Source organism: Syzygium oleosum, unplaced genomic scaffold, assembly GCF_021117445.2.
Source record: "Syzygium oleosum isolate NSW1041296 unplaced genomic scaffold, Sole_v2.1 Sole_v2.35, whole genome shotgun sequence".
Classification (NCBI taxonomy): Eukaryota; Viridiplantae; Streptophyta; class Magnoliopsida; order Myrtales; family Myrtaceae; genus Syzygium; species Syzygium oleosum.
Window position 1 is genome coordinate 536,913 of NW_026607519.1, and position 27,860 is coordinate 564,772.

General features: G+C 39.4%; 2 protein-coding genes and 1 pseudogene across 4 annotated transcripts; 1 reads left to right on the forward strand and 2 right to left on the reverse strand.

Annotated features, from left to right (window-relative positions):
• Nucleotides 1–1,884: 1,884 nt before the first annotated feature.
• Nucleotides 1,885–16,758, reverse strand: LOC115676804 (probable amino-acid acetyltransferase NAGS1, chloroplastic). Of its 3 annotated transcripts, none has more exons than XM_030599815.2 (10): nucleotides 16,303–16,745; nucleotides 8,733–8,820; nucleotides 7,742–7,950; nucleotides 7,469–7,620; nucleotides 6,351–6,798; nucleotides 5,113–5,210; nucleotides 3,638–3,749; nucleotides 3,303–3,462; nucleotides 2,379–2,451; nucleotides 1,885–2,228 (listed from the first exon to the last, which is right to left on the reverse strand). In XM_030599815.2, exons 1-10 carry the CDS (start codon nucleotides 16,711–16,713, stop codon nucleotides 2,087–2,089), a joined length of 1,893 nt encoding a protein of 630 aa, XP_030455675.2. In that variant the 5' UTR covers nucleotides 16,714–16,745; the 3' UTR covers nucleotides 1,885–2,086. The 3 variants fall into 3 exon arrangements, with proteins under 3 accessions (XP_030455675.2, XP_030455678.2, XP_056161128.1); XM_030599818.2 differs by lacking the exon at nucleotides 16,303–16,745 and adding an exon at nucleotides 9,161–9,603; XM_056305153.1 differs by lacking the exons at nucleotides 1,885–2,228; nucleotides 2,379–2,451 and having other exon boundaries at nucleotides 3,319–3,500; nucleotides 16,303–16,758.
• Nucleotides 16,759–19,722: 2,964 nt separating this feature from the next.
• On the forward strand, nucleotides 19,723–21,616 carry LOC115676806 ((-)-germacrene D synthase-like; annotated as a pseudogene).
• A 3,116-nt stretch (nucleotides 21,617–24,732) lies between these two features.
• LOC115676808 (protein CYSTEINE-RICH TRANSMEMBRANE MODULE 13-like) lies at nucleotides 24,733–25,725 on the reverse strand. The gene is made up of 3 exons (XM_030599821.2): nucleotides 25,574–25,725; nucleotides 25,279–25,426; nucleotides 24,733–24,993 (listed from the first exon to the last, which is right to left on the reverse strand). The coding sequence occupies exons 1-3, from the start codon at nucleotides 25,626–25,628 to the stop codon at nucleotides 24,948–24,950; spliced, it is 249 nt and encodes an 82-aa protein (XP_030455681.1). The 5' UTR covers nucleotides 25,629–25,725; the 3' UTR covers nucleotides 24,733–24,947.
• Between the last annotated feature and the right edge of the window lie 2,135 nt (nucleotides 25,726–27,860).

The following is a 27,860-nucleotide window of genomic DNA, read 5'->3' on the forward strand; positions in this document are numbered from 1 at the left end:
TTAGTGAAACCATTCTCGATGCATGTCGGCACAACTGCTATAGACATACATGACGCTAGATGCTTGAAGAGCAGTTAAGTGTGAAGCGACAAGATTGCGGGGGCCAAGAAAAGTTCTCTTGGTATACGTATGCAACTTCAGAAGCTGAACTATTGTCTGTTTGTGAAGGAATTGGCTTTGCTGTGAATTTGGAGTGGACTTTTCTCGAGATAGCAGCATAACAAATTGGATAAGAAGCCCGAATAGTTTAGATTTGTGACACCAGTTAATTAAAATTGCGTATCGACCTCTTGCATTTTCACCTGTTTAACTTTGCCTCCTTTATTCTTAAGCTCGCTTTGCCCCTTGGAACATTTGCATGAGCAGAAAGACTAATTTAAACTTCATTTAGAAAAGGCACCCATGAAACTTCATGCTTAAATCACTCACAGAGCTTGATTCTAAACCCTAACCTCTCCCCGCCATCACCCGCCACTGCAAAAATTCATTCCTAGTGCCACCGACGTTGCCAGAGCTAGTACGAAATCGCCGTCACCCCCTTGCTTCCCTCCCTTTTCTATCTCTCGGTCGAGGTTTGTGACACAGATATCCGTATGGCAGGTTCTTGAACTCTGCTCTAAGGTCTACAATGGTTAATGGCCTCCCCATTTTTGGCGACAAAGATAGTCTGTCGATAGGACAGAGAGAGAGAGAGAGAGAGAGAGAGATTAATAGATTTTGGGCGGTCGAGGGAGGCCGTTGGTTATTCTGATTGAATATTTTGCCTTGGTGAATTTGTCCATCGTTATCCTTTTTCCATGACTTGCGACAGTCAACATTGTTCGAAATCTCACCCCAGTAAATTTCTGCCTCCGTCGCTAAATGAAGTAGAGATCTTGATCGTTAAACCATGGAACCTTACATCATGTCAGGGACAACTCGTTAGTTATCCAAATTCAAGTATCGCCAGAATTTGCTTGTGAATTCAACTGAATCATGCATCTGAAGCCTCATCACCCTGTATACATTTATCGCGAGCCACAATGTCCAAAGGCCACCTTTAAAACTGATAGGTCGACCTTGTGTCGACGACCGCATAAGAAGAGGGAACCCATCAACCCTCTCTCTCTACTTCAGTTTTCTTCTTTTTTTCCCATTTTTAATGCAGCCTTTTTTTTTCTGTTTATGGTATTACTCGTATTTCTTTGAAAAATTTAGAAATGGGGCACAATATACCAGTACCTCCTTTAGGCCTTACTGTAGGGGACCCAAACTTATTACGGAATATTCGGTTTAAACCATAGCCACTCATTCCACAAGTAGGTATACGAGCCCGTCCAATAGAGGTAGCAAGTGTTCAAGACACAAACTTTACCAGAGGTTCGCTGATACCATAGCTCTGATCTCATGAAGTGCAGTATAACCCATTTACCACTAGGCTACGATGCTCAAAGGTGACATCGGCGCATAGTCAATGGAGACCCAATATTATCAAGGTTGAACAAACTTAACCATAATCCCACTAAAAATTATGGAAGCTCGCTTGAAGTCGATCTAATTGATAATCAATCCGTCTTCAACTTTAGCATGTAAACCGAAATTCACTAGCTTACTGTATTGTACTTAGATGTTTAACATATAATTTCATGCACTTAAATTGGATCGGTCCGATAAGTTTGCTAAGTACTGGAATTTATTTTAAAAAGCAAAAATCACCTATGAATTCTTCAATATCTTTTCTGTTTCTACCTTTCCAGTAATTTAAATGACTAGTACAACGCCAATGAACTTCCACAAAAGAAAACATGGTGGACGTATTGCTTTCACTATAGTGCTGAATGCACGGGTTAACCACTAGTAGTGATCAGTGGACCCGAATTCTAAGGGAAACAGTAATGAAAAAAATTTAATTAATTAATAATTAAGTTGTGCAATTGCTAATTACGTTTACTGCCTAATGCGCTCCATTACAAGTGGAGAAATATTAGCTACAGGTGGAATAGGACTCCGGTTTTGCCCAATCGTGGAAACGCAGCGATTTGAATGGCTACATACCTGATGAGCATCTTCGTCCTATTACTACAGCAAACCTCCAGCGAGACAACATTCAATTGAGAACCGTAATTCCGCTTGTGTTGGGTGACAGCTTCTTCATGTAGTACTTAGAGTTGCGAGACAGATTGATCCTTTTCCTTCTCTTCTCCGGTATCAGATCAATGGAGCACTGCGAGAAGCCACGCCTCACAAACCTATGCATTGACAAGGACAAGTATTTGCCATTAAATGAACACTCAAAGTGCACATTGGCTGGCAATTGTGGTTGACCTATGTACACAAGTGTTTGCCCTGCAAGAGGTAAACATATTCATGTTTATGAAAATCAGGATTAGGAAATGTACCAATCTGCAGTACGGGTTGTGAGCAAGAAAAGCATCTCCAACCCAAGAGAGGATGCTTTCTTTTCAATATAATCTGCAAATGACAAACCATAATCAGTTAATACAGCAACCAATTAAATGGAGCAACAAAGAATCACCACAAAACCAGTAGCACTTCATATTTATGCAATTGACTTTCGACACAATCAGCTTTTTCTACAGAGAAAGAAAGGGGAATAGCACTGTCTTAAGTCTTTATTTTTGCAGGACCCAGATGTAACACCAAGATGCAAAGATATTTCATCGTATGCCACATATGTCAGACTTTAAAAAATAGAAAATAAAGAAGGATTTCGAAGTCTCAAACTTCAGCACAAGTGGGATATTCAGAAAGGGTACAGGCATTTTTTAAGAGAAAAAGCCCGTAACTGACAAATTTCCTCCCATGTATCAATTTATACTTAGTAATGGCCATTTGTACCTCTCATCCTTGAGGATGAGGGTAAGGATTGAAATATAGCAACCCCAGTTATGTAATCTTGGTATTTGGAAACATGTGTAGTATGTAATCTTGGTATCCATCCTAATGTTTGAAACTTTGGCTTCAGAATAGATTTATTCTCATGTTCTGAACTTACTTTGCTGATTGCAATAATTAATATTCCAGTTGCTCCATCATATTATTGCTAACTCAACATTATTCTTTCTGTCGATAAATTAATCACTAAATACTGAATTTAAAAGGAGCAGATCCCAAAAGGACCTTATTTGGAAGGCAACTAATTGCAAGTTCAACCTGATAGATTGGATTCTCAGTTCAAGATTCTAAAGTTAATAACACCCAGGGACATCGCAAAAATGCAACTAAATCAACTTGCGGACCGCAATCAAAGATATGGAACAAAAAATAATGCGGGAGCCATACAGTCAGAATCAACTTCTTACCAAGTAATTTATCTCCTTGTCCTTGTCCACGGCAGTCAGGAGAAACTGCAATTGCGGCAACCTCCCCACACTTCTCTTCAAAGAAAGGGAAAAGAGCAGCGCAAGCTATGATCTGACCTTCTCTCTCTACCACAATGAACGAATCCAATGCTCCAAGTAGCTATCCAAAATGTAAAGGCCAGAAGGATATACTGTCAACTTCAGATAGTAAAGGAAATAACATTAGAAGATTTATTCTCTTAAAAAAAGCATGTAGTGAAATATCTCAACGGACAGCATGGAGGAAAATTTGCAAGATTTAGCGACCAGAAGCCCAAAAAGGCAAGAGGCATAACCTCTTGATCAGTCCTCTTGACCAATGTGCCAGAATCTTCTAGAGGTTTTATTATCTGTCTTATTCCAGAAAGGTCCGTTTCCCTCGCCATTCTGGTCCCCTCGTACAGATCACTAGAATATCGATTAACAAAAATTAGCAACAAATGAGACGGTGTCAAGTATAAATCAAGCCCCTTGCAATGGTAAAAGAAAATGTGTGATTTTCTATTTCAGCAGAATTAAGGAAGCATTCAGCCACATCGATCTATCATCCCAAAAGTATCTGTTAAAAAGCTATACAGGGATACATTCTCATGTAACAAGATAGTACAGGAGGAATGAAGAATGGGTGACAGTAGAATACCTAAACAGTCACAAAATAACTTTTGATGATCAAACAGATGCCAATTGAGTAATTTTACTACCGTCTTGATCAAGATATACAAACAAGGGATGCAATGGATGCGACAAAAAAGTCACGTCAATAACTCAGCAACATGGATGATCATGTGCCCATAGGCAAATTTAGGGGTCAACCATTATGTAGCACTAACTAATTGACGGTACAACCAAAGCCCTTGCCCTAGAAGGGTGAGGACAAGGATTTTAACCTTCACCTCAAGTAGGTGGTGGAATGAAAGGTTTGACACTAGAAAAAATAAATATGCAGGTATGAAGAGTATGAGCATAGTTCCATCATAGCGCTGTGATAAGCAGAAGTAAGACACTGCTTAAACCTATTGGAAAGCGTACATACATCAACTATTCGGACAGTCATCTCACACCTCCCTTCTGCTGTTATGTTTCTGGACATGGCACTTTGCATACTCCAAAAACTTAACGTTAGCAATGAAAAAGAGTTCAGTAAAAGCTAGGATGGATGGGGGAGAGATACTTTTACCTTCCTTGTGATCAGTGAGAGCACCTTTTACATAACAAAGAGAAAAGCTAAATTCCACTACAAACATGTTCAACTTTTAAATTACAAAAACACTAATCACAGAGAACTGTTGTAGAGAGATTCGCGTTCATGTTTTTGAGAACAGCAGTAATGATATCCAGTTTCCTCACTGGAACTTGAAGATTGGGAATCCAAAAGATCCCATATTTTCTTTCCCAACACAAGGAAGAAAATGAAGAGAAAGAAGATTGGCAGAATTACTTCAGTGTAAAACTGTATGGTTTTCACCACTTGGCTCTTTTTTAAACAACAGTGGAAGTTTTCCTCATTCACTGTTGCACTTACATCTTTCGAGTCATTGCATAACCTAAATCACATGCCATTTGAAAAGTTCAATGGTTAATCATTCTCCAAAGCAACCGTACCCATCTCTTGATCAGAGTTTTAAATAACTATGACATGTCAAGATTTCACAGAGCCAATATATTTTGTAGTCAAATTCTCTCTCTCCTCACAACGCTACTATTAAATTGATAAGTGGCAAAATTCTGGAGCTTACTGGAACAAAGAGCTATAAGAGGAGAGAATCCATACCTAGCCACCATAGTACCAATTCCATCTCTCTGAAAGAGTTCCAGCAGCAAAGCCCCACCTAAGGTGCCATCTACCAAATGAACCCTCTGAACTCCACGCTGATTGAAAAGCGGGAAATAGAATCAATAGCAATAATGAGGAAAGTATTGATACAGTGCTGATAATTTTTTCAAACATTTGTATAAGCATACAGGAAGAAGCAGTTCCAGGACCTGACGGTTTGAAGATTAATTACCAAGACATGTGTTGAAATTGCACTGGTCTGATAATATCAAATAAATTCTACTGAATTATGTTAACAGAAGTGGACTATATATGTGGCAGCAGCAAATGATGATTAAGTTGCAACCTAATCCCAACAAGATGACCTTTCTCTGTTTCCATCTTCTGAACTTTAATTTCTGATGATAGTATAATACTTTCTATAATTGATCTAGAGTGACGTCCAATAGGGAAGATTCAATTTCTCCCGAGTTCGTAGGCATTTACCAAGAGAGATTATATTGGATTCACTGTTTACAATTTAAGTAACAAAACAAACAGAATAGAAACTTGTGTGGTATAAGATACAGTGTTCGGCAGAATATGGTGGATATTTGCGCAGCCATTCAGCAACCACTAATTTGTTTTTTAACATTAAGAATGCAACAACTACTATTATCTTGACAGTCAGTGCACAAGATCAAAACATCTTACGACCAAAAAAAGCTTCGACCGGACTCTAAAACAATGATTTGTATAATATCACATCGAACCATTCATCTTAAGATTAATTGCTCGATCAAGTATCTAAAAGACTCAACTCTTCACACTATTCTCCAAGCAAAACTGAATATAAACCAAATGAACTGTAAAATGCCTAGACACAAATTTACAATGACAAAATTTATTGGTCTGCTTGTCTTCATGATTTCCAAGTTCAAAGATTCCTGCCTTACTACTCCTTTTTCTGCAGAACTAGTCTACAGCTCCTTCAGCCAATATACAGTAGATGAAAGTGAGTCCCACCCCAAGGTTGCGAGCCCTAGTTGACAACTCAACTGAGCTGGCACAAAAAATGATCAACACCTGCCAACAGAAGCTGCGGTGGGACATATCCCAAACATGGTAGTATAGTGCAGTTGGTACCGAAGTGATAGAACTGTGCCACAAAAAATATAACGGACCATGTCCAAACATGATTTTCTAGTTACAACGGTTAATAAGATAATTACTAGATAGAAAAAGTAAGAAGTTACCCTGCAAACCAAAGCAGCAACAACCAATTCTGCCAGGTAATCGAACCGACTTTGACGTTCCAAACCTCCAATAGCAAAACCTTGTTCACTTTCCCAAAGACCATTTCCATTGTCGAAACCAACACCGTTTTGAAAGGTAGCATTCCCTTTCTCAAGGAAACCCTTTCCATTATGTGAAAGTGCCCTACTTCCATTATACGGCGGAGCAGCTCCATTACAGTTATTGCTTCCAAGGCAGGTGCCAAATGCATCACCTTGACTAACAGCTTCCACATAGTTAGCCGCTGTTTCACTTTGCTTAGCTCGTTTTCTGATCAACGTGTCTGCTTCGTCAAGGGTTAAAAATCTGATAAGGCGTCCATTTTCATCGAGGATTTGACCATCTATGATGCAAATAAGTTTCTCTGCACCAATAGCTAGAGCACAAGCTGTAGCAACTTCATAAGTGCTGCATCGATTCAACAGGAGTTCATCAAATGACATTCAACAATAAAACTATTAGAGATATGGACCACATATTAAGCATCTTATCCATCAGTCTCCTTGTTCGTGACAGTCGGGGCGATCCTATGTCTAAAGCATCATTTTTGAGATATTACAATGAATTTTCAGTCAGCATATGCATAAAAGATTCAGCACACGCTTACAATCTGTAGAAAGCTCCCTTAGCTTTGCTACAACAAGAAATAGGAAGAAGATAAGGATATGGAAACGAACTCAAATTTCCCTATATGTCGCTAATCAGTTTAAAAATTAATTCTAAACGTTTTCTGTCAGCCAGTTGACTAAATGCTCGATGCTATGAACTTAACATTTCCATTCACCAAATCATCCCCGCGATAAATTTTTAATCAGTTTATCAACTTTACAGAGGAAGAAACACATGGGTGTTGAAGACACCCAAAGCTGTGAAGTCGCATCTGTAGTAGACCAAACATAAAATCTATACAGAACAATTGGAATAGAAAATTACATCCACAACAGTTCATCTTAAACATCACCTCCATTTTGAAGACAACTGAACATAAGGAAAGCAGAAGATAGGGTATGGCAAGACAATCACATCAGCAAAACCAAGCTTTTAAAATGGGATAGGCATCAAAATCAACAATCCGTACTTGCAATTCAGAACTTCTCCAGAGCTGGAATAGCCCAGGTTGCTTAATATAACTATACATCCACCATCAAGCCTCTCGCGAATGCGAGAAACATCCACTTTCTTTACTTCACCCGTTGCCCCATAATCAACACCGTCAACAACTCCTCTTCGCTATAAATAAAAAGATCAACATTACTATAGCTGCCAAAGTAGAACAATGACAGGAGAAACGTTAACTGTCATTCAACTAATTCGAGAGATCGACCAAGAGAACAAAAATGCAAACCCTTACTTTGGCTGCAAGAAAGTTGCCACTTGCAACACTTACACCCACTTCATGCAAACGGCTACTATCCCCATGACGGCGCATACTAAAAATTGGGGGTCCCGGAGATAGTTTAGCCTCTATCATTAAACGAGTCCCTCCAGCTGCTTCCATAGCTGCTTCCAGAGCTTTGTTGTCTGTTATTCTGTATCTTCCAACATATTTAGGCTCATGGTCTACAAAGACAAGATTAGTTTCAGCAATTCCAGGTCCATTGTTGAAAATTGATTTTACAGAAACAAAAGCAGGCCACATAAACAAGACTTGGCCACTTTTGAAATTGATACACAGATCAGTGCAACAGACATAAAAACAAATGCTCAGTTCACCTCATGCAAACCTTAGCAGAACATATTCTTTCTTTGCCTCTTTTTTTCAATAAATAAAGGTAAGTCAACTACAAGGCAGCAAGGGTGTGCAAACCCGTTTACAAAAAAGAGCTCGATTTCAAGAAAAAGCGTCCATTCTATCAACCAACCAATTTACATCCACATGCATATGTTTCCACCATACCCAAAGTGTAAAACTTTGAGCCAATTTTTGGTACAAACAATACAGATGAGGATATTCTTTAAAGTTGATATTTCTGCACATGCATTTCAATATTGGATGGCTGAAGTAACCACCTTAAAGAGAGCATCGTAATCTCAGGCAGGCACTAATCACTTCACAGGCATGTGATGCACAATCATGGGAAAAAAGATTACAGTCACCATCCCAGATATTGACAGAATAAGTTTCGGTTGACAGGGAAGTTTTCAGTGTGCAAGCCACAGTTGTGGACACATAACGCCATTCAGATTATATATCAGCTATGGCCGATACAATTGATATTGCCAGACACAATAGCAAGTTCCATGCTTCTAATATAGTCAACAGAATGGAAACCACACCGAAACATACCAAGCTCATAAAAGGGTGAACTATGAAAGGCTCACAGCAAGCACATTTCACTGACCTCTCTCCTTCAGGAGTTTATCAATCTGCACGTGTGTCCCCGGAACAAGAACAAACCTAATCCCCAAGCCATGAAGGAGCGCAATGTCCTGCACAAAGAATTGTATCTAGGTTGTAATTACCAAACGCCAGCAATCAAGCGCCCAAACCGCTCCAAACAGAAATGATAAGGACATATAGATATCATGCAATGTGTATCCAAATCCAGCAGGTAGAATCGTGCAACCGCAGTTCTATTGTGCTTCCAAGAAAAATTCATCCATTGAAGCCTGAGGAACACGAATTTATTCACTCGGAGCAGCATTCCGCAAACAGAACGGGCTCGCGCTTTTCTTCTCCCTCAACCTCCCCATTCTCAACATCACCACGCAGCTAAACCACAAACCGGAAGCGAAACAGGAGAAGCAACGGGAAAAACCCGACGCGTGCCTTGAGAACCGGATCCAACTGCGGGCTATAGACGATCTCGCCGGAGATGACGACGACGAAAGTGCCACCCCGGTGAGCCCTAAAATACGGCCACGCCTCGCGGAACCAGCGCACGAACTGCTCGTTCTTCTCGGAGCCGCCGTCCCCCTCCCCGTCGCACTCGCCCTCTCCCGGATCGCCGCAGCAGGCGCCGCCGCGCCGGAACCGGAGCCCCCTCGCGGCCTCGGCCCTGAGCCCGCCGCCCGCCGCCGGGGGGGAACGGCGCGAGCGCCCCGGCTTCACCGCGGAGGAGAGCTTGCCGCGGCCGGGATGCGAAGGGAGGAGGTTGTTCTGCGGAGGGAGGAAGACGCGGCAAGAGGAGGAGCAGGCCATGCTTTAGGGGTGAGGATTTGAAGCTGCGAAGTGACGATCTTCAGGCACGTTGGAGAAGAAGGTGGAGGAGAGAGAGAAGAGAGAAGAGAGAAGAGAGAGAATTGAGGAGTGTGTTGGATGGAGCTGTGAGTGACTTTTGTTCGGAGTACGTGGCGGCGCGAAGGGGCTCGAGAGGAGAAGTCAAAGCAAACTAGCCACATTGGTTGACCAATTGCGTTGTGTTAACGGGAAAACGCCGGGGGTGTTCGGTTTCCGGGCGGTCCGGTTTATGCACGGGAATCAGGAACCGGATCGATACTCCAGATGTTCGGTTTCTAGGCAGTCTAGTTTCTGGTTAGGAATTGAGAACCGGATCAGTACCTCTTAAAAACCTAGCCGATCGATTTTCAGGTGGGCCAATAGAACCGGTAGTATGTTCGGTATTTTTTTTTTTTCGATTTATCGTCATATTCTCTCGTTATATCGCATTTTACCCTTTAATAAACACAAGGTCACAAATAGTTAAGAGGTAAAGTGCAAAAGTGTTTCCTTTTCCTTGTATGGTCACCGGTCCGGTTCGGATGGTCAAGACGGGCGATTCCACACTTGAGATCGGGAATCGGACCGAAATTTACCGATTCCAATTTTATGGAACTAAGAATCGGACCGATGCTCTCGGAAACCGCCCAAAAGCGGTCGGTCTGAGCATTTTCTTTTGGTCACCCCTCGAAAAGATGGCCAAAAACTCTAAGATAAGTCTACTACAATACCAATATCCCCAAACTTTTTTTATGTCCCCAAACTTGTACTAGTCATCCCGAAATATCTTCGTCGCAGGTTCTTCTATACAGTTGTTAAAAATCCAATGTGGCAGTTTGTGTTAACAAGGGCGGACACGAAATTAATGAAAAAATGCCAGGAAAAAGCCTAAACTTTATTTAGTGTACACCAATATCTCTAATTTTTTTTTCCATGTCATTAATCCCCAAAACTTGTACCGGTAAAAGTACATAATGTCGCAGTTTCATTCAAGATGGCCGTTAAAAATCTCACGCGACTGCTTGCATGGATAAGAGCAGCCAAACAGAGCTGGTGGCTTTAAGTCTAGTCCAAATGGACATCATGTCATGGATTACTTCTAGGACCCACAAAATTGCCAAAGAGACAACTCATTATTGGGGAGGTCTGGGTTTTGAAAAATTTTGGATGCTAACAAGTTGTTGTCATGAAATATGAGTTCCCTTTGAGTCTGATACAAATCAAACCATATTCTTGTCGAACCTGCAAATGGATAAACAATGTCGCTTTGGACTGTACTAAAGCCATGTTAAATCTATGTTAGCTCCATTTGCCTAATGTTGTCCATGCAACCCGCCATGTTAGTTTTTTTATCGGTGTCATTGGACGGAACTGTGATGAAATGTATTTTTGGGTCACTAGCACAAGTTTGTGTGTACTTGTGACGTGAAAAAAAGTTTGGGATATCAGTGTTACACCTAGCAAAGTTTAGGCTTTTTGGTGGTATGTCTTGAGCCGTGTCGATCCATGTCAACTCCGTTTATCTGTCGCTATTCATGTAAGCTGCCACATAAGATTTTGAACGGCTATTTTGGAAGGAATTATTACAGAAGATCGATACTTTTGGATCATTAGTATAAGTTTCGGGTTTTAATGACATGACAAAAAATGTTTTTTATATTAGTATAAGTGGGCATAATTTAGATTTTCCGAAAGTGTTTTCCCTGTGTTTAATTGTTGTAGCAAAGGTGATGTATAAAATAACTTCTTTCATGAACTGGGTTTAATCAGCCAAGTGCACGATGACTCCTTTTCTTTTTCAATTATGAAAATCTCTCGCTCAGTAAAAGTTTTTCTTCTCGAGTTTATCTTACAGTTTGAATTTTAATTCAAAACCTCTGTATATTGATAATTATAATTATATAAAGTTTTCATAACATTTTCAAAAACTTGGAGGACAAATCATAAACATGAGTAATAAGTTGAATTTTTCCTGATTCCCACATAGGAAAAGGGAAAAAGAGAAAAATATACCTTTAAATAGGGGTTTGCAACTGGAGAAGGATGGTTTATTTTCGGGAGATTGAATGAACTTTTAATCCAAGTACTCAACTTTTCCTTAAAAAGTAGAAGTGACAAAAAATGTTCATACCTAATTTCTATATTTCTAATTTCTTTATCCTACCCTTCACACGACTATGTTTGGAAACAAAGAAAAGGTAGAAAGAGATTATTAGGAATTCAATTATTCGAATATAATGACCATTAAAAAAAAATAACTATCTAAACATACTTCATTTAGGGTGTCGTTTGTTTGGGCGAAAATTTCATGATAAAAGAAAATACTTTCCGGGGAATCTTTTTTCACGAAAATGGATACTTTTTCTTTATTTGGTGATGTGTGGTCAAAAATGTTTTCTGATGTTTGGATCTTAATTGGAAAATGATTTTCAATCTCATAATTTTATCTCAAGCAAAAAAATATATCGAATTTTTAAATATTTTTTATTATTTTTTTCTTCCTCCTCTATTGGTTGCCGGGCCTCGGCGATGGCCACGATAGGCCATTGGCGAGGGATGTCAAGGGTCGACCTAGCCGACCTCAGGCGAGGTCAAGCCTCGCCCAACTTACAAATCAACAAAAATCCACTGACAATTGCCAACTCGAGAAATTACAAACTTTTTCATTAGATCGCATAGACACATTTTTTACGCCATAGGCTCGATGGCTAAGCTGAATGTAGTGTAGCTTGATTCTTGTTATGAGAATTGATCAGATTTATGTTCGGTTTGTTCGATGAAAAACCGTTTCCTGCGGGAAATTGTTTTCGGACTTTCCAACATTTTGATGACAATAAACTACTCAATAGATGAAAATCATTTTTCATTGACAGGAAACAAAAGCTTAGGGGAATCTGACTTCTATAAAGAAGAAAAATTATTTTCCCCGATTTCTTGTTTACTATCTTCCCAGCTCTCTATCTTTCATCAATTTTTTTCTTCAATTAGTCTCATGTTTTCTCTATAAATCTTGACTACCATCTCCCGAATATAATTCGTTAATGCTCATGTTCTTCTACATTCAATATTATACAAATATTATTTTATAATTTCTTTCCTTTTTTTTTTGTAATTTTTCTTATTTTGATGTATTACAGAATAACCAAAAAAGATGTCGATTCCAATTTATTAGTCATTACATGCCAATTTTAACAATACAAGCTTCTGTCAAAGGATTCACTTTATAAAATCAATTTTTTCAACTTGTTTTGAGCACAAGCAAACATAAAAATTGTTTTACTCTCTCCGAGATTGAATTTCAACAAGTAATTTTTTCAATGAAACAAACACAAATTAGGTAGGTTTCACTGGGTTTCCAATTTGTACATAACAACTGCTAATGGATGTGACAATTTCTTAATGAGTAGTAACAACAAAGTGGGACACTTTTTTTAGAGGCCCACTAGCAATCAATTATATCAGATAGACCAATCGCACTAGATCGAACACTAATTACTTTTTGAATTTGTATCCCAATAACCTCCACCAATGAAAAACTATTCTAACAAGCAATGTTTAAAACATGAGTAATGAATTGATATATTGATTGATTGGATAGACTGCAAATGGGCATAAAATAAGCGGGACATATTTAACATACAATAAAATTTTGTAACAAATTTCTTAGGAAAAATGCCAAAAACCATCGCGCGGGGACCCGGACCTCGCCGGATCGCCGGGTCCCGAGGGTCGCCGGGCCGGGAAGGCCCGGCGACCTCCGCCGGTCCTTCCGGCCGCCGGCTTGGCCACCGCGGTTCTCTTCTTTTTTTTTTTTTTCCTTTTTTGGTTTTTTTGGTTTTTTTTTTCAGCTTTTTCTATTTTTATTTTTATTTTTTGATGTGGCGTCACGTGTCTCAAGAAAAATAATTAAAAATGACATGTCCACGTCAGCATTTTCCGTTAGTAAATCTAACGGTGTTAACTTTAGGACTCAAATGAACCATTTTGACAAGTTTTAGGACTCAAATGAACTTTTTGCAAGTTTTAGGACTCAAACGCACTTTTGTGACAAGTTTTAGGACTTTCTAGCACTTATCCCTATATATATAAGTTTTTGGTCTTTTGAGATAGAAGGCGGTGTGTTTAAAGCGCAAAAGAAAAAGAAAAAAAAACATATTTTCACCAGATTGCCATGCTCTCCACTAAAATTCCCCCTAGCACTTTATATGTCCATTCAGTCACCGTTGTCGCTACCTTTGTCGCCACCAAAACTTTATTTTCTTGTGTGTGTGGAAACGAATCTTCTTTTTAATCATCAATTTGTTATTCTCTTCCACCTCGATATAAAAAAATTGGAGATGAAAAAAAATGCCCTTAGCTAATTATTCTTGATTAAAATCGGAAGAAGGACAGTCGCAAGGTGACCTTAACATAAAAAAAGAAAGAAAGAAAGGGTAATATCACGAAAAACTCATAACTGGTACACTTGTGATAAATTTACGATGAACTAATTTTTTGATCACCAAAAACCCCAAACTAGTATACTTGCGACAAATTTATCCTCCATTAAATTGAATTAATAATACGAAAAATGACAAATTAGTAAATCTGTGACAAACAGAGGAGTAAAACCCTAAACTGATACATTCGTCAATTGCCATGTATCATCCAACTCAGTAATATGACAGTAAAATTTAACAAAAACTAACTCAGGGTAAATTTATTATAGGTGTACCGGTTTAGAATTTTTAATTGTCAAAAAATAAGTTTGAAATAAATTTATCACAAATGTACCAGTTTATGATTTTTGGTGGTATTAACCCAAAAAGAAATTCAAAAGTAGTCATGGTGTCGGTGTGTCACCTGAGCCTAATAGGCCCAAAAATTAACGAATAATGATGTGAGAGTTAAAATTTAAGACCCCCGTTACTTTAGCTTTATATAGACGAAATTCTTTTTTATAACATTAACAAGTCCTCTTCTTCCTTTTATCTCTTTTTTTTTTCTTAATTCCTATAGTTGAGCGTTCCATTATTTTTTCTAAAAAGTTTAGACTATCAAAAAAGCAGTATGATTTATATTTGATATTCCAATATGTATGTATGTCTCCATCCTCCGCGTTATCGGAGAAACTAATAAAGCTGGTTTTCTATTCTATTACATTAGAGAATGTGAGAGCAAAATGCCCTTAACTAATTATTCTTGATTAAAGTGTGTTGAAAGTGGGTTCCTTCCAATTCTACTAAAATCCATCATTAAATGATCTTTGGTTTAGTGGACTCATTCTTACATGGATTCGAGTTTTTAGGCAATCTATATATCACCCAAGCAATAAAATATAAGTTTGAAATACGAGTCGATGATCCATTTTGCCACCTTTACTTATTACTATTTTCCACTGTTGTGCCCACCGGCGCCCACCTCCTTGTCTCGCCTCTCTTTTGACGATCGGATGTAAAGGCGGGACGACATCGATAGTGGCGGGGGGATGCATCCGCCGAAGATGGAGGGGTGACGGTCAGCGGCTGTTGATGGTGGTGGGTGGTGGGGTGGCTAGGGTTTTTGGGTGGGTGCATTTTTAGGGGTTTGCATGGTAATTGGGAGATCGGTAGGGGCAGTTTGGTCTTTTTAAATGATTCAGACACAAAGATGTATTTCTGAAAATGGAGGAGGTGCAAAATGTGTTTGGGGGGGTAGGTATTATGTATGTTCATCATTTTATATATAGACTTGGTAAATTAATTTTAATGCAGCTACCATATCTCTAAAAAACAGATGAACTTGGATCCTCGATTGGTGGTTACACTGGTAACCTCACCAAATTAGGGATAGTTTCCTACCAAAAGAGGCCGTCTACGTATGTCCACAAATGTGACAGGCTGTCAGATTGTTGGTGCCCGCATGCCCTGCTCCCCTAATCCTTCCTTATCTTTGTCTTTCCTAAGAGAAGGGAATACCATATTTATGTTTTATGCTTAAGGGATGTCGAGGTCCGCATGAGACCCCAGACGAAGCAGTTTTACCTCTTACTTACGAGGTAATATGTAGATTTGGTAAATTAATTTTAATGCATCTATCATATCTCCAAAAAACAGATGAACGTGTAACTAAATTTTAAGAAGTCAGAACGTCTTTCCCTAAACCCACCAAAAAAATCAAGTGCACACATGATGAAGCTTTGATTTGGATTAGGGAGAGTAAAAGTTCACAAAGATTATGTCCCCATCATCGCGTACATAGTCGGAAAAATTCTTCGCGTGGCACTATAATAAACTAATTTTACTTTGGATAAAATGCATTTTTGTCATTGGAAAATCTAAAATAATATACAAAGTGTAATAGGACATTTCCACAGAAGAATGATCGCTTGTAAATAATAAGTCACATCACAGCTATATAAAACTTATAACTTACTAATTTTGTCAATAACTTTTCACATATATATTAAGTTATTGTGGGGCTTTGTAAACTTTAGATAATATTCTTTCTGAAGTTCTGAAAATTGACTAAAGTCCAAACAACAGTTGTTTGTCGTGATATTGATCACAATGGCATATACTTAACCCCAACAAGGAATTACAATCTCTTGCGAGGAAATTATATAAAGAAAAAAAATTTAATGGTAGAGGACTAAAGTCATTTTGATTTAATTTCTGAATAAATTTTTGTGTAACTCTGGTCATCATTTAGAATAATCATTCTACTAATAAATTCAGAGTAGTCTTCGGAGATCTTTGTTTGCTTTTTGAGAGAGGTGGCAGATGAGAACTGACCTTGAGGATGGAGTCCAAGCAACCGCCGGCGACGATCTCGCCGGAGAGGATGACAATGAAGGTCCTCCCTCTGTGGGCGTGAACGTAGGGCTGAGCCTCCCGGATGCCGTCCACGAACGTCCTCTGTTCCGCCGTAATTCCATATCTGTACCCGTCACCCCCGACCTCGTCCCACCGGCACCTGGACGATGCCGCCACCCCCGCCGCCGTCCCTTTCTTCTCGCTCCTCCTCCTCCCCGCCACTCCCAGCCCAACCCCGCCATCGAGCTTCAACAGCCTCGCTTTCCCTCCCGATATATCGCCGCCGGAGCAGTGGCGGCCCTGCTGACAGCTCCGTCTCTGATCGGCCAGGCAGCGTTCTTCGTGGTGGTTGCGCGTGCAAATCCACGGTCTCGAATTGGAACTGGCCATGGTCTCTCTACTGAGCGAGAGCTGTCAAATGATTCTAGAGAGAGAAAACGAAGCGAGAAGCTCTGCAACGCGGCTACACGAGGGAGTACTTGTGTTGAGTGTGAGAGAGGGAGAGAGATGGCCAGACATCCCGTTGATGGTGTGGGCCCCATGATGGAATTCATATGGTTGATGGTTAAGGTGATATTGGTCCAAATGATCCATGGATCACGCGATAACTTCGTTTTAGTCACCTCAACTTACGGGGATAACGAAAATCAAAAGCATGTCCTCGAATATCAAAAGCATGTCGTCGAATAAGATGGAATTTGTTGGTGCCTTTAAAAAGCAAATTTTGATGTCCTGAAAAAAGCAAAATATCGATGTTGAAGAGTCACGGTTAATGAGAATTGATGCCATTGATTGAACACAAACTATGGCTTTGAATATGATGCAAACTCGGGCAATTGTTGATGAGAAAGTGATAGAACCCTCGATACAAAAAGGAATGCCTTATATTGGGCCGTAGTGATAATGCGGAATCGCCTGTCAATTCAAAGTACGGTAGCTATGATATTTGGCCACGATTGTTCGTGAGCGCAATAATTCTAGCCCGTCGACTCGGCAATGCAAAGGGTTAGCAATTTTCCGGCAAACTAATGAAATAAGTCACGGGGGACATCGAATTGGTAGTAGCAGGGGGTCCTCCAATTCCCTAGACATCTTTCTATTTACTTTCTCGATTCTATGCCTCACATGACGATCGGTCTTGTTTTGTCTCTTGCACGGCAGAGCAACTTGCCTCCGTGAACTCTCCCGCATTTCCCAGGAAGATTCATGCCGGATTTGATTTCTGATGGCATTCCCGCAATCCCTTCAGCACATGATGGATTTGCCACCATAAATGGCCAAGTTCATCTTTGATTCCTCGTGGAGCCATCCCATTCAGCTAGCTCAATTAGACGTGTGATTGGGTAAATCTACTGCTATTAACCGAACAACACGCATGTCGGGCCAAAGTTTAAAAGTTATTTATATTCCAAAAATATTCATACCCAAATTTTAGTCTCCCCCTCTCTCTCCCACATAATCTCAATAAAGAAAAGAAGTCATAGTAATCACGACCCGGTGACCAGAAAAGTCACGACCGCCATGATACTTGGCCTCGCCTTAGCCGAAGGTTGGCAACATCGGATCCGAGCTCGTGACCTTAAATGTCACGTTGCGAGCCCAAATCCGAGGCGAGAGGGTGAGGCTAGGGGGGTTCGGGTGACATGGCCAAGGGCATCGGTGACCTGAACGGAGGCCGATAAGGATAACAGGCAGTGATTAGTTGAGGAGCTACGGCGACGGGTGTCTCTCTTGGCAAGGGCAGAAGGGGAAAAAGAAAAAAAGCGAAATGAGAAGGAACAAAATGATAACGGTGAAGGGATATGCGAGGCATCCAAAAAGTACCTGTGCAAATTTGTCTGCATATCAATGTACTCGTACAAATTTGACCAATGTATGCGTAGACCAATGTATCAAGTTGAAATTTGATTGAACCATAGATGGGGTGGTGATGATTAGTGTTTTTAAACAGCGGTAGTCACGAAACAAACCCTAAGTTCATGGGGAAAGAAAATGCAAACAAGGTCGTTCACAAAAGATGATAAACAAACTTTGAAAAATCCTATGTATGCCATACATATATTAATTAGGAAATTTTGCAGTTCCAAGGCTCCGACTTTTCTTATGTTATGCACTTTTGCTTTAAATATGTTTGACACGATCCTAATTTAAAGGGTCCCGATTGATATTGATATTTTCGGAGAAATATATTTAGACCCCCACGTCGCTAACTCAGATTTTGGCGAAGCTTTTCTAGGTTACAACATGTGTCCTTTGTTATTGTGCCTAAAATTGAACATCAACTTCGATGCATAGTTTGTTCAAGGGGACATCCGAGACACCAACTTGAATGGTACGACGAATTAAGAGGGGCATTGGTATATCTCGTCGTGATCCGAGAACGGGCCAAAGTGGTGGGGTTAGGCAAATAATGTTCTTTTTCGCCATTTGTGGTCACTTGGAAGTAATATTCTTTGATTTCATAATTTGATCCCTAGGACATATGAGGATGTGCTTTTCACGTTTGGAATCTTCACCATTTTTCTGAAAATGTTCATTGGGGGACGATGTTGACTCCTCGACAAAATGAAAGGTCGAGAGGTCACCGTCCAACCCTAACATTGCTTTGCCTTTCTAATGCAATTTTCGAGAAAATGACATTAGAGGTGCCATATTCATGTAGCGCTCGTTTCAGTGTCAAAACTTTTCGCCATATCTTGTTGTTGAACTCAATTTTGCGCTTTCATCTCGTAAGGTAAAACTGTCACATCACGGCTTCCCGGAGATCTCCGATCCACACTCGCTCAAGAGCTGCAATGGCCAAATCTGATGAATAGAACAGCGTCACTAATCTTGAGAATGAAGTGAAGCAAGTCATTAATGTATGAGAACAACTTACCAAGTGTTTTGATATGCTCCAAGCTAGTCTCACTCCACCTCCTGGCACTTGCATAGCCACAATACGATGTTGATCCGAAATATAAGGGCAAGGGCATATTCATCGGCAATTCGTCCACAGCTGGTGATGTGGCACGTTATATAGTTAATGATGGAACATAAGTTATGGCAAGTGATGTGGCGCAAGTCGCACCCTCGGCCATGCGAAAAACCGATGAGGACAAACGAATCTCTAATCTTGAAGAGAAGCTCTGGTAACTAGGAAAAATTGTCCAGAAAGTTCTAAACATAATACACTTTTGCTAATTCAGTCCTAAATCTTTCAATTTTACACTTTTACTATCACTGACATGTTTATTTTACTATAGTTATTTGTTTATTGATCAACCTTTTTCTCTATGCAACTCTCATATCCCAACTTCTTCAAATTTCCGCGCTTTGAAAGATGAATAGCCTCTTCTTCTTATTCCTTGGTTTAGTACATCATTTTCCCATCGTTTCCAATTGATCTAGATATTGAACATGGTGTTTTTCATAGCATCTCATGATAGCATCTTTTCCCACGTTCCGTTTGGCAATACAGAAATCTTTAACAAGTTCAAGGACAGCAAAGAGAATTTCAGCAAATCGCTTATTGCCAACGCGCGGGGACTGCTAAGTCTATTTGAAGCTTGCCATATGAGGTTTCATGGCGATGATATGTTGGACTATGCACTTGCTTTTGCTATAACTCACCTTGAATCAATTGATAATAGAAAAGCAAGCCTTAATCTCGAAAAACAAGTGAGTCATGCCCTAAACCAGCCAATCCACAAGGGATTGCCAAGGCTAGAGGAGAGGGGTTACATTGCACTCTACCAAGAGGAGCCTCCACATAATGAAGTCTAAATTCGATTTCAATCTATTGCAAGAGCAACACCAGAAGGAACTCGGCAACCTTACTAGGTTAACTTCATGATAGCATGTTTGAAGCAGCTACATGTTCTAAGAACACCAAATTACGAAAGATTGATTCGTGCAATTTCAATTTATCTTGAACTAAAAATCATTTGTGCGTGATAACAAGTGTTAAACTCTTTGAATCGTTGGTCCACGGTACTTTCGATATATAAACTCAAAATTCTATCAATGATGTGTTTGCCTTATATAGGATCTGTTGGTAAACTATATAGGTGGTGGAAGGATTTAGATGTAGAAAGGAAGTTCCCGTTTGCTAGAGATAGGATTGTGGAGCTGTATTTTTGGGCATTAGGAGTTTATTTCGAGTAGGAGTACGAAGCCGCTAGAGAAATACTAACCAAAGTGGGCGGCGTTCTTTCCATAATCGACGACATCTATGATGTCTATGGCATATTGGAAGAACTAGAACTCTTCACAGAAGCAATTGAAAGGTATAGTTCGCACTTGTATTCTTTTATAAGTTTACCAATTCTAATTTGATTGACTGTTTAAAAGGGTCGAGTGTGATATTTTCTTAACTTGAACTCGGGTGGGATGTCACTGCCAAAGATGGATTGCTAGAGTACATGCAAGTGTTTTACAAGACACTTCTTGATATATATGACGAAATTGGCTACAAACTGACCAAAAAAGGACGATCATACTGCCTCTCTTATGCAAAAGAAGCGATAAAGCCATTTGACGTTACATCAATCAAATGGAATTTTACTCCATCCACTTGCAACATAATATCGGGTTTTCGATATGGATGAGAGACTATCATGTATCTACGTCCACCAAATACACTGAAGTTCATATATTGACGAAGCTTTTCCGTTTGAGAATGAACTTTCAGATGAAAAACCAAGCGAGAGCGTACTTCACCGAGGCCAAATGGTTCCACCAAAACCACCTACAGACGATGGAGGAGTACATGCCTGTTGCATTAGCAAGCTCTGGTTATGAATTGCTATTCGTGACGTGGTTTTGGGAATGGGAGATATCGTTATAAAAAGATGCTCTTAACTGGTTATTATTCAGCAACCCCAAGATGGTAAAGGGTTCGAAAGTAGTCACTCGGCTCCTGGATGACATTGCCAGCCACAAGGTATATAAATTTTTTCTTGTGGATTTCATCAATGGAAGGAAAAGAATAATTTCCTCGAGAAATTTGTTTACAGTTTGAGCAAGAGAGAAGGCATGTGGCATCTTTAGTGGACTCTTTCATGAAACAATACAGAGTTACGCAGGAAGAGGCCAAGGAGGAACTCCATAAGTAGATGGTCGATGCGTGGAAGGACATTAACGAAGGGCTGCGCTGTCCGACCGTCGTCACCGAGCCTCTCCTCGTGCGAATTCTCAATTCTACACGAGTCGTCCATTAATGTATGGCGACGAAAAAGATCACTACTCTCACGCCGGAACCAAGTTGAAAGAGCATGTGACTTCTTTGCTTGTCAATCCATTGCCAATGTGATGGTTTAGAAAGAACGAGTTTACTTACCATGCCGTCATAGATTGCATAAGACACTTGCAAATCTGGTTTGTGTACAATTTGAATTCTCTTCTCTGGCCTGTGAGCCCACCCCAATTCCTTTTTCTGTGTGTAGATTTTGAAATAAAAGAAATAAGGAGTCCGTAGGAAAATGTCACATTAGCATGTATCAATGTTCTATGCTATGCCTGGTTCAGTTTCTTGATCAACATAAAAAATAAGGTTTTTGATGTATGCTTATGACTGTCTTAGTACAACTCTAACAATCACATATTACAACATCTAACATAAATGGAACCAAGTTTCACATTTTTCGGACAAAGTATTTCATTTATTGGTTGCATAAGTGATCTAACATTGTTTCCATCACTATACCCTTGGGATATAAACTCTAAGCTCTTTGCATAGTCTTGATCATATTATGCTTATCTATATCTTCTTGAATATAATTAAACAATCATGTCTTAACTCAAAGAAGTCTGCCCACTATTATACCATTTCCTTTACAAGAATGATTCGCAATCCTACTTTTTTTCTTACATACTGGAGGAGCAATCTACACTCTACTTTTTGTCCTATATTATACCATTTTTTTGTCCTAGGCTTAGAGTTTGTGAAAATTTGAGTTGAAAAATGAAACTATGTCTAGAATTTGATGGAAAATGTGGTCCATTGAAAAGCAACCTGGGTTTCAAATTCCTGATCAACGCAAACCCTAATAGGTTGTAATTAGAAGGCTGGTTTGAGTTGGACGAGTTTGAGGTCCGATGTGAAAGATAACTGTAGTTTTGAACGGACGTCCAAACTCTGACTGATCAATTTTTATAATTTTTTTAATGTTATGAATTTTTTTTCCTTTTTTTTTCTTTTCTTTTCCCCTTTTACCCTTTGCCCGCCATCGCCGGGCTTGGTTGATGGCCAGTTGAGGTCGCTGGTCATTGATGGTTGAGGGAAGTCCCAGCCGTGCCACGCAGGATGGTCGGCGCTGACTAAACCGCCATGTCAGCAATTTCCGACCAAAATTGATCGAAAAGACTAAATTGGCAAATCGTTAAAGGTTTATGACTAAATTGACAAATTATCAAAATTTTTATAATTAAATTGACACAATTGCAAAATTTAATACTAGATTGACAAGTTGTCAAAAAGTTTAAGACTAAATTGATATAATTAAAAGGTTTATGACTAATTTGCCCACCATATAAGAAATATGACTTTTTAGATAATTTTCTCGAAAAGTGCACTGGAAGGGTTCTATTTTCAAGGTTAAAACTTCAATCCGAAAAATCTACGTCAATCTGATTGTCTGTTTGGGTTTCTTCCAACTCATTTTCTTTTTTCGAGCTGCGAGAGCCAAAGATCCTTGATTGGATGTGACTAAACAAAGCTCACTTGTACTCTATTCCGCAAGCTATTGACATTCACTTTTTTCTTCCATTTGCTTAGTTATATAGGCCGTCTTGACACAATTAGCTCAAGGACCATAGTGGAAGCTTCCTTGAAATGCGCATGCTCATTAGAGATTGCTAATTTTGTGTGAAAGCTAGTCCAATTGAACGTTGTTCATGGAGAAAGATATTCTCGTTCAATCACTTTGCTTTCAAATTCAACTCACCTCTCATTCTTGTTGAGAGTCTCACGTTGCTCAAATACATAAAGTTAAGACTGACCTTAAAAATGTTTGTACTTTCAATCTCCCAGTATATACAACTCTATAGCTCATTAAACTTTGTGGCAGTGGAAATCTTTCAATAGCTTATCTCATGAGATTTTACGCCAAAATTATCAAATAGTTTCCCGGCACGAGCAAGACAGTGGATAGCATCGGCACTTGTATACTGGTTTTTCAAAGTGAGATGAAAACTAATTTGGGATAAATGTGTTGTGGCCATGACTATATACACCTCAATAGCTTCATTAAACTTTGTGGCGTGGAATCTTTAATGGTTATTTGTTTGCAAATATAAAGTTTCCCGGCACAGCGACGTTTACGGTTTTCGTGTGATTTTGGGATTAATGTTTTTTTTGGGATTTTTTGTTCGTCCCAAATTAGTTTGGGTAAATGTGTCGTGGCATATTAATTTGAAATTTTTAATGGTATTAACTCTAAAAGATTGAGTCTATTGTATAAAAAAGATCGCGTCTCGGAGTAGTTAAAGTATTTCCTTTCTATGCATGTATGAGTATCAAGTAGAAGATGTTTTCCAAGTTTGGCTGAGCAGTGGACCACGATACTATCACCAGTGTGTCGAGAGAGAGAGAGAGAGAGAGAGAAAAAAGTGAGATTGTCATCGTCGTTCACGAGGAATCAAACGGCCACGAGCTCGAAATATGAGATTCCCACCATTACGATCAGTCAAATTCCTTGGCGTGAGATTCTTTTGTTGATCGGATAGTCTACAATAGAAATATCATCTTGGTTTGCACGAAGAACATGAATTTAGGGTCCGTTTGTTTGAAGAAAACTGTTATAAACAAACGACAGAGCTTGTTTGAAGAAAACTGTTATAAACAAACGACAGAGCGCCTACACAAGTTGGAAAACAAGGTGATCTACAAACTGCCTCGTGTGCTCGGGGTTAGAAATCAAGAGACCATTTTGATCAGATTGTTCGAAAAGTATACATCCATACATGCATCTATCAGGCAGTGTTCTCTCCATGATATTCACTTCCTCTGTACTTTGGAAAAGTCTATTAGATCATGGCAATGAAGCTAAGTGTTCAATGCTATTGATCCAGCTCTGTCTTTGACAGCAGAATCGACACGGCCTTTCCATCAAAACTCCTGAAGTCAATATGCGTTGCGATGTCTGCAAAACCACAGAAACTACACGATTGTTTTTCCTTGGGAATTGTCCTCTGTGTTATCAAGAGGACCGTCCAGGATACTTCTGTACGAACTGGTTTGCGTTTTTTCACTCATTGCACCTATCGAAACTCGAAAGAAATCCCGAGCGAACTCGAAGAAGATATCTTGTTGATAGGGCAAGGACTTAATCAGCATATTTACTGCGCCAGCGAGCATCGGTTGCGAGTGTAAATTAACCCTTATTGTAAGCAAATTAGCCATTTGAAAGGGCATATATAAGCCCCCACTGAGCTCAGAAAAGGGACATGTCTCATAATCAGTGAATAGGAAGAGTAACAATAGTCTCCACAGATATACACATCGACAGAGATCATTCAATAAATAAAGATATCACAGCCAAATCATCCTGATAGATCATGACACTAACACCTCCGTCCGACCTGCAGAGGTGGAAACCGGAACGATCTTCCCTAAAATCCTTCCTGTCGCCGCAGAGCCTGCCTCAGAAAACCGCATCCAGAAGACAACAACAGCAAAGCGCCGCTAAGCTGCAAAAGGTCGAGATGGAATACACACACTCATTAGTTCTGGAGCAGAGCAGGGAAATAAACGCACCCACAACAAGAAGCTATTTGAGTTCGAGCCGAGAGCTACCGGAATCCAACCGGCTCAAATACAAAGTAGATTTGAATGAAAAACTTAAAATGTCAATTGATTTGATCGAATTCTACTTTTCAACAAGCGTATTCAGTCGCGTACTCTAGAGAGAGAGAGAGAGAGAGAGAGAGAGAGAGAGAGAGAGAGAGAGAGAGAGAGAGTGGCAAATGGATTACCATCCTTCAAGAAAGCCGGTGTCCCTCCTCTGGCGGGGCTGCTCTACGTAGTAGGGCTGGCCATATCCTTGCTGCGGAGGATACCCCTGCGCCGGATAACCCTGCGCCGGATACCCCGGAGGAGGATAGCCTTCGACTTTCGGGTACCCTGCCAAAGAAATCAAGAATACAAACACCATAAAACTCCCTGGAGAGCACAGATGATGAATTTGAGAAACGGCAGCAGAAACAGCAAGAAAGAAATCAAACAGCTCGCCCTCCAAAGATGGCGAGCTCAAGAGAACACAAGGTTTACCTTGCGGCGGAGGGGCGCCAACCGGCGGATGATTCTGGTTGTAGTAAGTGCTCATCTCTCTCTCTCTCTCTCTCTCTCTCTCTCTCTCTCTCTCTCTCTCTGTGACGAACGTTGCAGAGCGGGCGAAGACGAAGGTGAGAGAGACGAGGGAGAGAGAGGTGGAGTTATATAGAGGGAAAGGTGGGGCGTGAAGAGTGCGGTTGAGGAAACACCCGAGAATTTTCTTTCTTCTGGAAGGAGGGAAAAACCGAATATAGCATGGCGGTTGACGAACGCGGTATCTTGCGTTCGGGCTTCATCCGATGGACATTGGCAAAGTAAGCTTACGTGCAGCGACCGCGAAGGTTCGCCGTTGTGTCGTCCGCGCTGGAAAGGAGAGAGTTTTCAAACGGTTGTTCTAAAACGGCAATCTTCTCTTTAATGAGCGAGCCAGACAGAGAAAATTACATAAATGATCAATCAACTTTGGCCAAATGTATAATGTAATTTATGAATTTTTAATTCGTTCAATGTGATCCTTGAATTGTAGCCCAATGTGAAATATGGTCTTTGAACTTTTAATTTGTTTAATGTGGCTCATGGACTTTTGGTATATGTTCAATTTAGTCCCCGACTTATATGAAAATGTTTAATGTTATCCATGAACTTGAATGAATGAAATGACAATATTGAATATTTTCATACAGTCGAGGGACTAAGTTGAACGTTTACCAAAAGTTGAGAGACCATACTGAACAAATTAAAAGTTTATGGACTATATTGCATATTGGACTACCATTTGTGCCATTATTCCATCCGGAGATTGACACGTTGCGAGATACCGTGTGATCCCAATGTATCGAACTATTCTATAAGGTGGGTCTGATATATATATATATATATATATATATATATATATATATATATATAATTGCTCAAAAAAGTCTATCTATTTGTATGTAGGAATAAATAAATAAAATTATACCTTCGGACTATAACGTAGAAAAAGTCAATTTCCTATTACTTTAGAGATATGGTTTTTTTTTTTTATCACAGGTATGGTTCTTTTCACTATTAACTCTTTTCCATTCCATTTTTTAAAAAAAAAAACTTGTAGATAAAAGCACCATGCTATTGCTACGTAGACATTTATTTTTTTCATTGAGATTTTGCTAACGTGATTAGGCTTGACCCGAGGTCAATGTGACACCATCGGAGTGCTTTCTAACATTGTCTAATCATGTCTCTCGGCCGAATACTCTTTTCTTGGGTAATTATCACACTTGTTGATACCTAAACTTTTGCCCCAAAGATGGATAAGGACCGTATCAACACTCAAATGAGTATGCGATGCTCACTTTGTGCAAAACTTATCAAACATTCGTTAAAGTTTTGACACTAAACATTTAAGTCAATTAATGGATGGTTTTACAAGTTTGCATTAAAGTGATCCTCCATGAAGTAGTGGCACTAAGTTGATGTTCCTAAAGTTTTGACACAAACATCTGGCACACAAAGTATATGTCAAGCATCTTTGTATACATGTATTTCTCACAATGTGCAGAATTGATAATGAACTGGTTCCAAACGTACCCTAGCATTGCAATCCTTTTTCACAAGGTTTGAAACTTTGAAATTCCGATTTTTGGAAAAACCTTACAAATGGTCTCCGAAGTTTGGTCCAATGTGTAATGTCATCCCCGGATTTTGAGTTTGTTCAATATGGTCTCTGAACTATTGGTAAATGTGCAATTTAGTACTTAGACTATATAAAAATGTTTAATATCGTTCTTCTATTAATTCAAGTTTACCAAAGATCCTGATGTGACTTTCAATCCCTTAAATTTGAACAGTTGACAACAAAAAAAAGTTACAAGTAGGTTATTCAAGTAAAATATTGATATCAAATCAGGATATAATGATCATCGTCATCAAATAAAGATGAACAAGTTAATGCTATAATTCTTTTTTTACCTTTTCTACAGTAAATGGATAAAAATATGGACATGTTGACTCATCATTTTTATAAGTCCAACTCAATATATAATATTTCACGTTATCAAATAACATTTGATTTGTCGTTTAAGCAAACAGAAGAATTACATTAAATATTTATTAATAGTTCAGGGATTATATTAAACAAAATAAAAGTCTAGGAACGATATTGCACGTTTACCTAAAATTCAGGGACCATTTGCGTTTTTATCCCTAAAAAAGAGCAAATGTGAGGCTAGAGGCAATAGACGAAGAAAGTTTTGACTTCTTTATTTCTTTTTTGAGGAAAGCAAATTGATTTGTGATTTTAGAT

Bases quoted from the DNA above. Each gene is read 5' to 3' on its own strand.
- LOC115676804 (XM_030599815.2), bottom strand. From the start codon at position 16,713: ATGGCCAGTTCCAATTCGAGACCGTGGATTTGCACGCGCAACCACCAC. The intron at 6,799-7,468 runs GTACGGATTGTT...GAATCGATGCAG, and splicing joins GGAGAAGTTCTGAATTGCAA to CACTTATGAAGTTGCTACAG. The intron at 3,750-5,112 runs GTATGGATTCTC...TCGATATTCTAG, and splicing joins ATTGGTACTATGGTGGCTAG to TGATCTGTACGAGGGGACCA.
- LOC115676808 (XM_030599821.2), bottom strand. From the start codon at position 25,628: ATGAGCACTTACTACAACCAGAATCATCCGCCGGTTGGCGCCCCTCCG. The intron at 25,427-25,573 runs GTAAACCTTGTG...TTTCTTTGGCAG, and splicing joins TGGCGCCCCTCCGCCGCAAG to GGTACCCGAAAGTCGAAGGC. The intron at 24,994-25,278 runs GTAATCCATTTG...GACCTTTTGCAG, and splicing joins ACCGGCTTTCTTGAAGGATG to CTTAGCGGCGCTTTGCTGTT.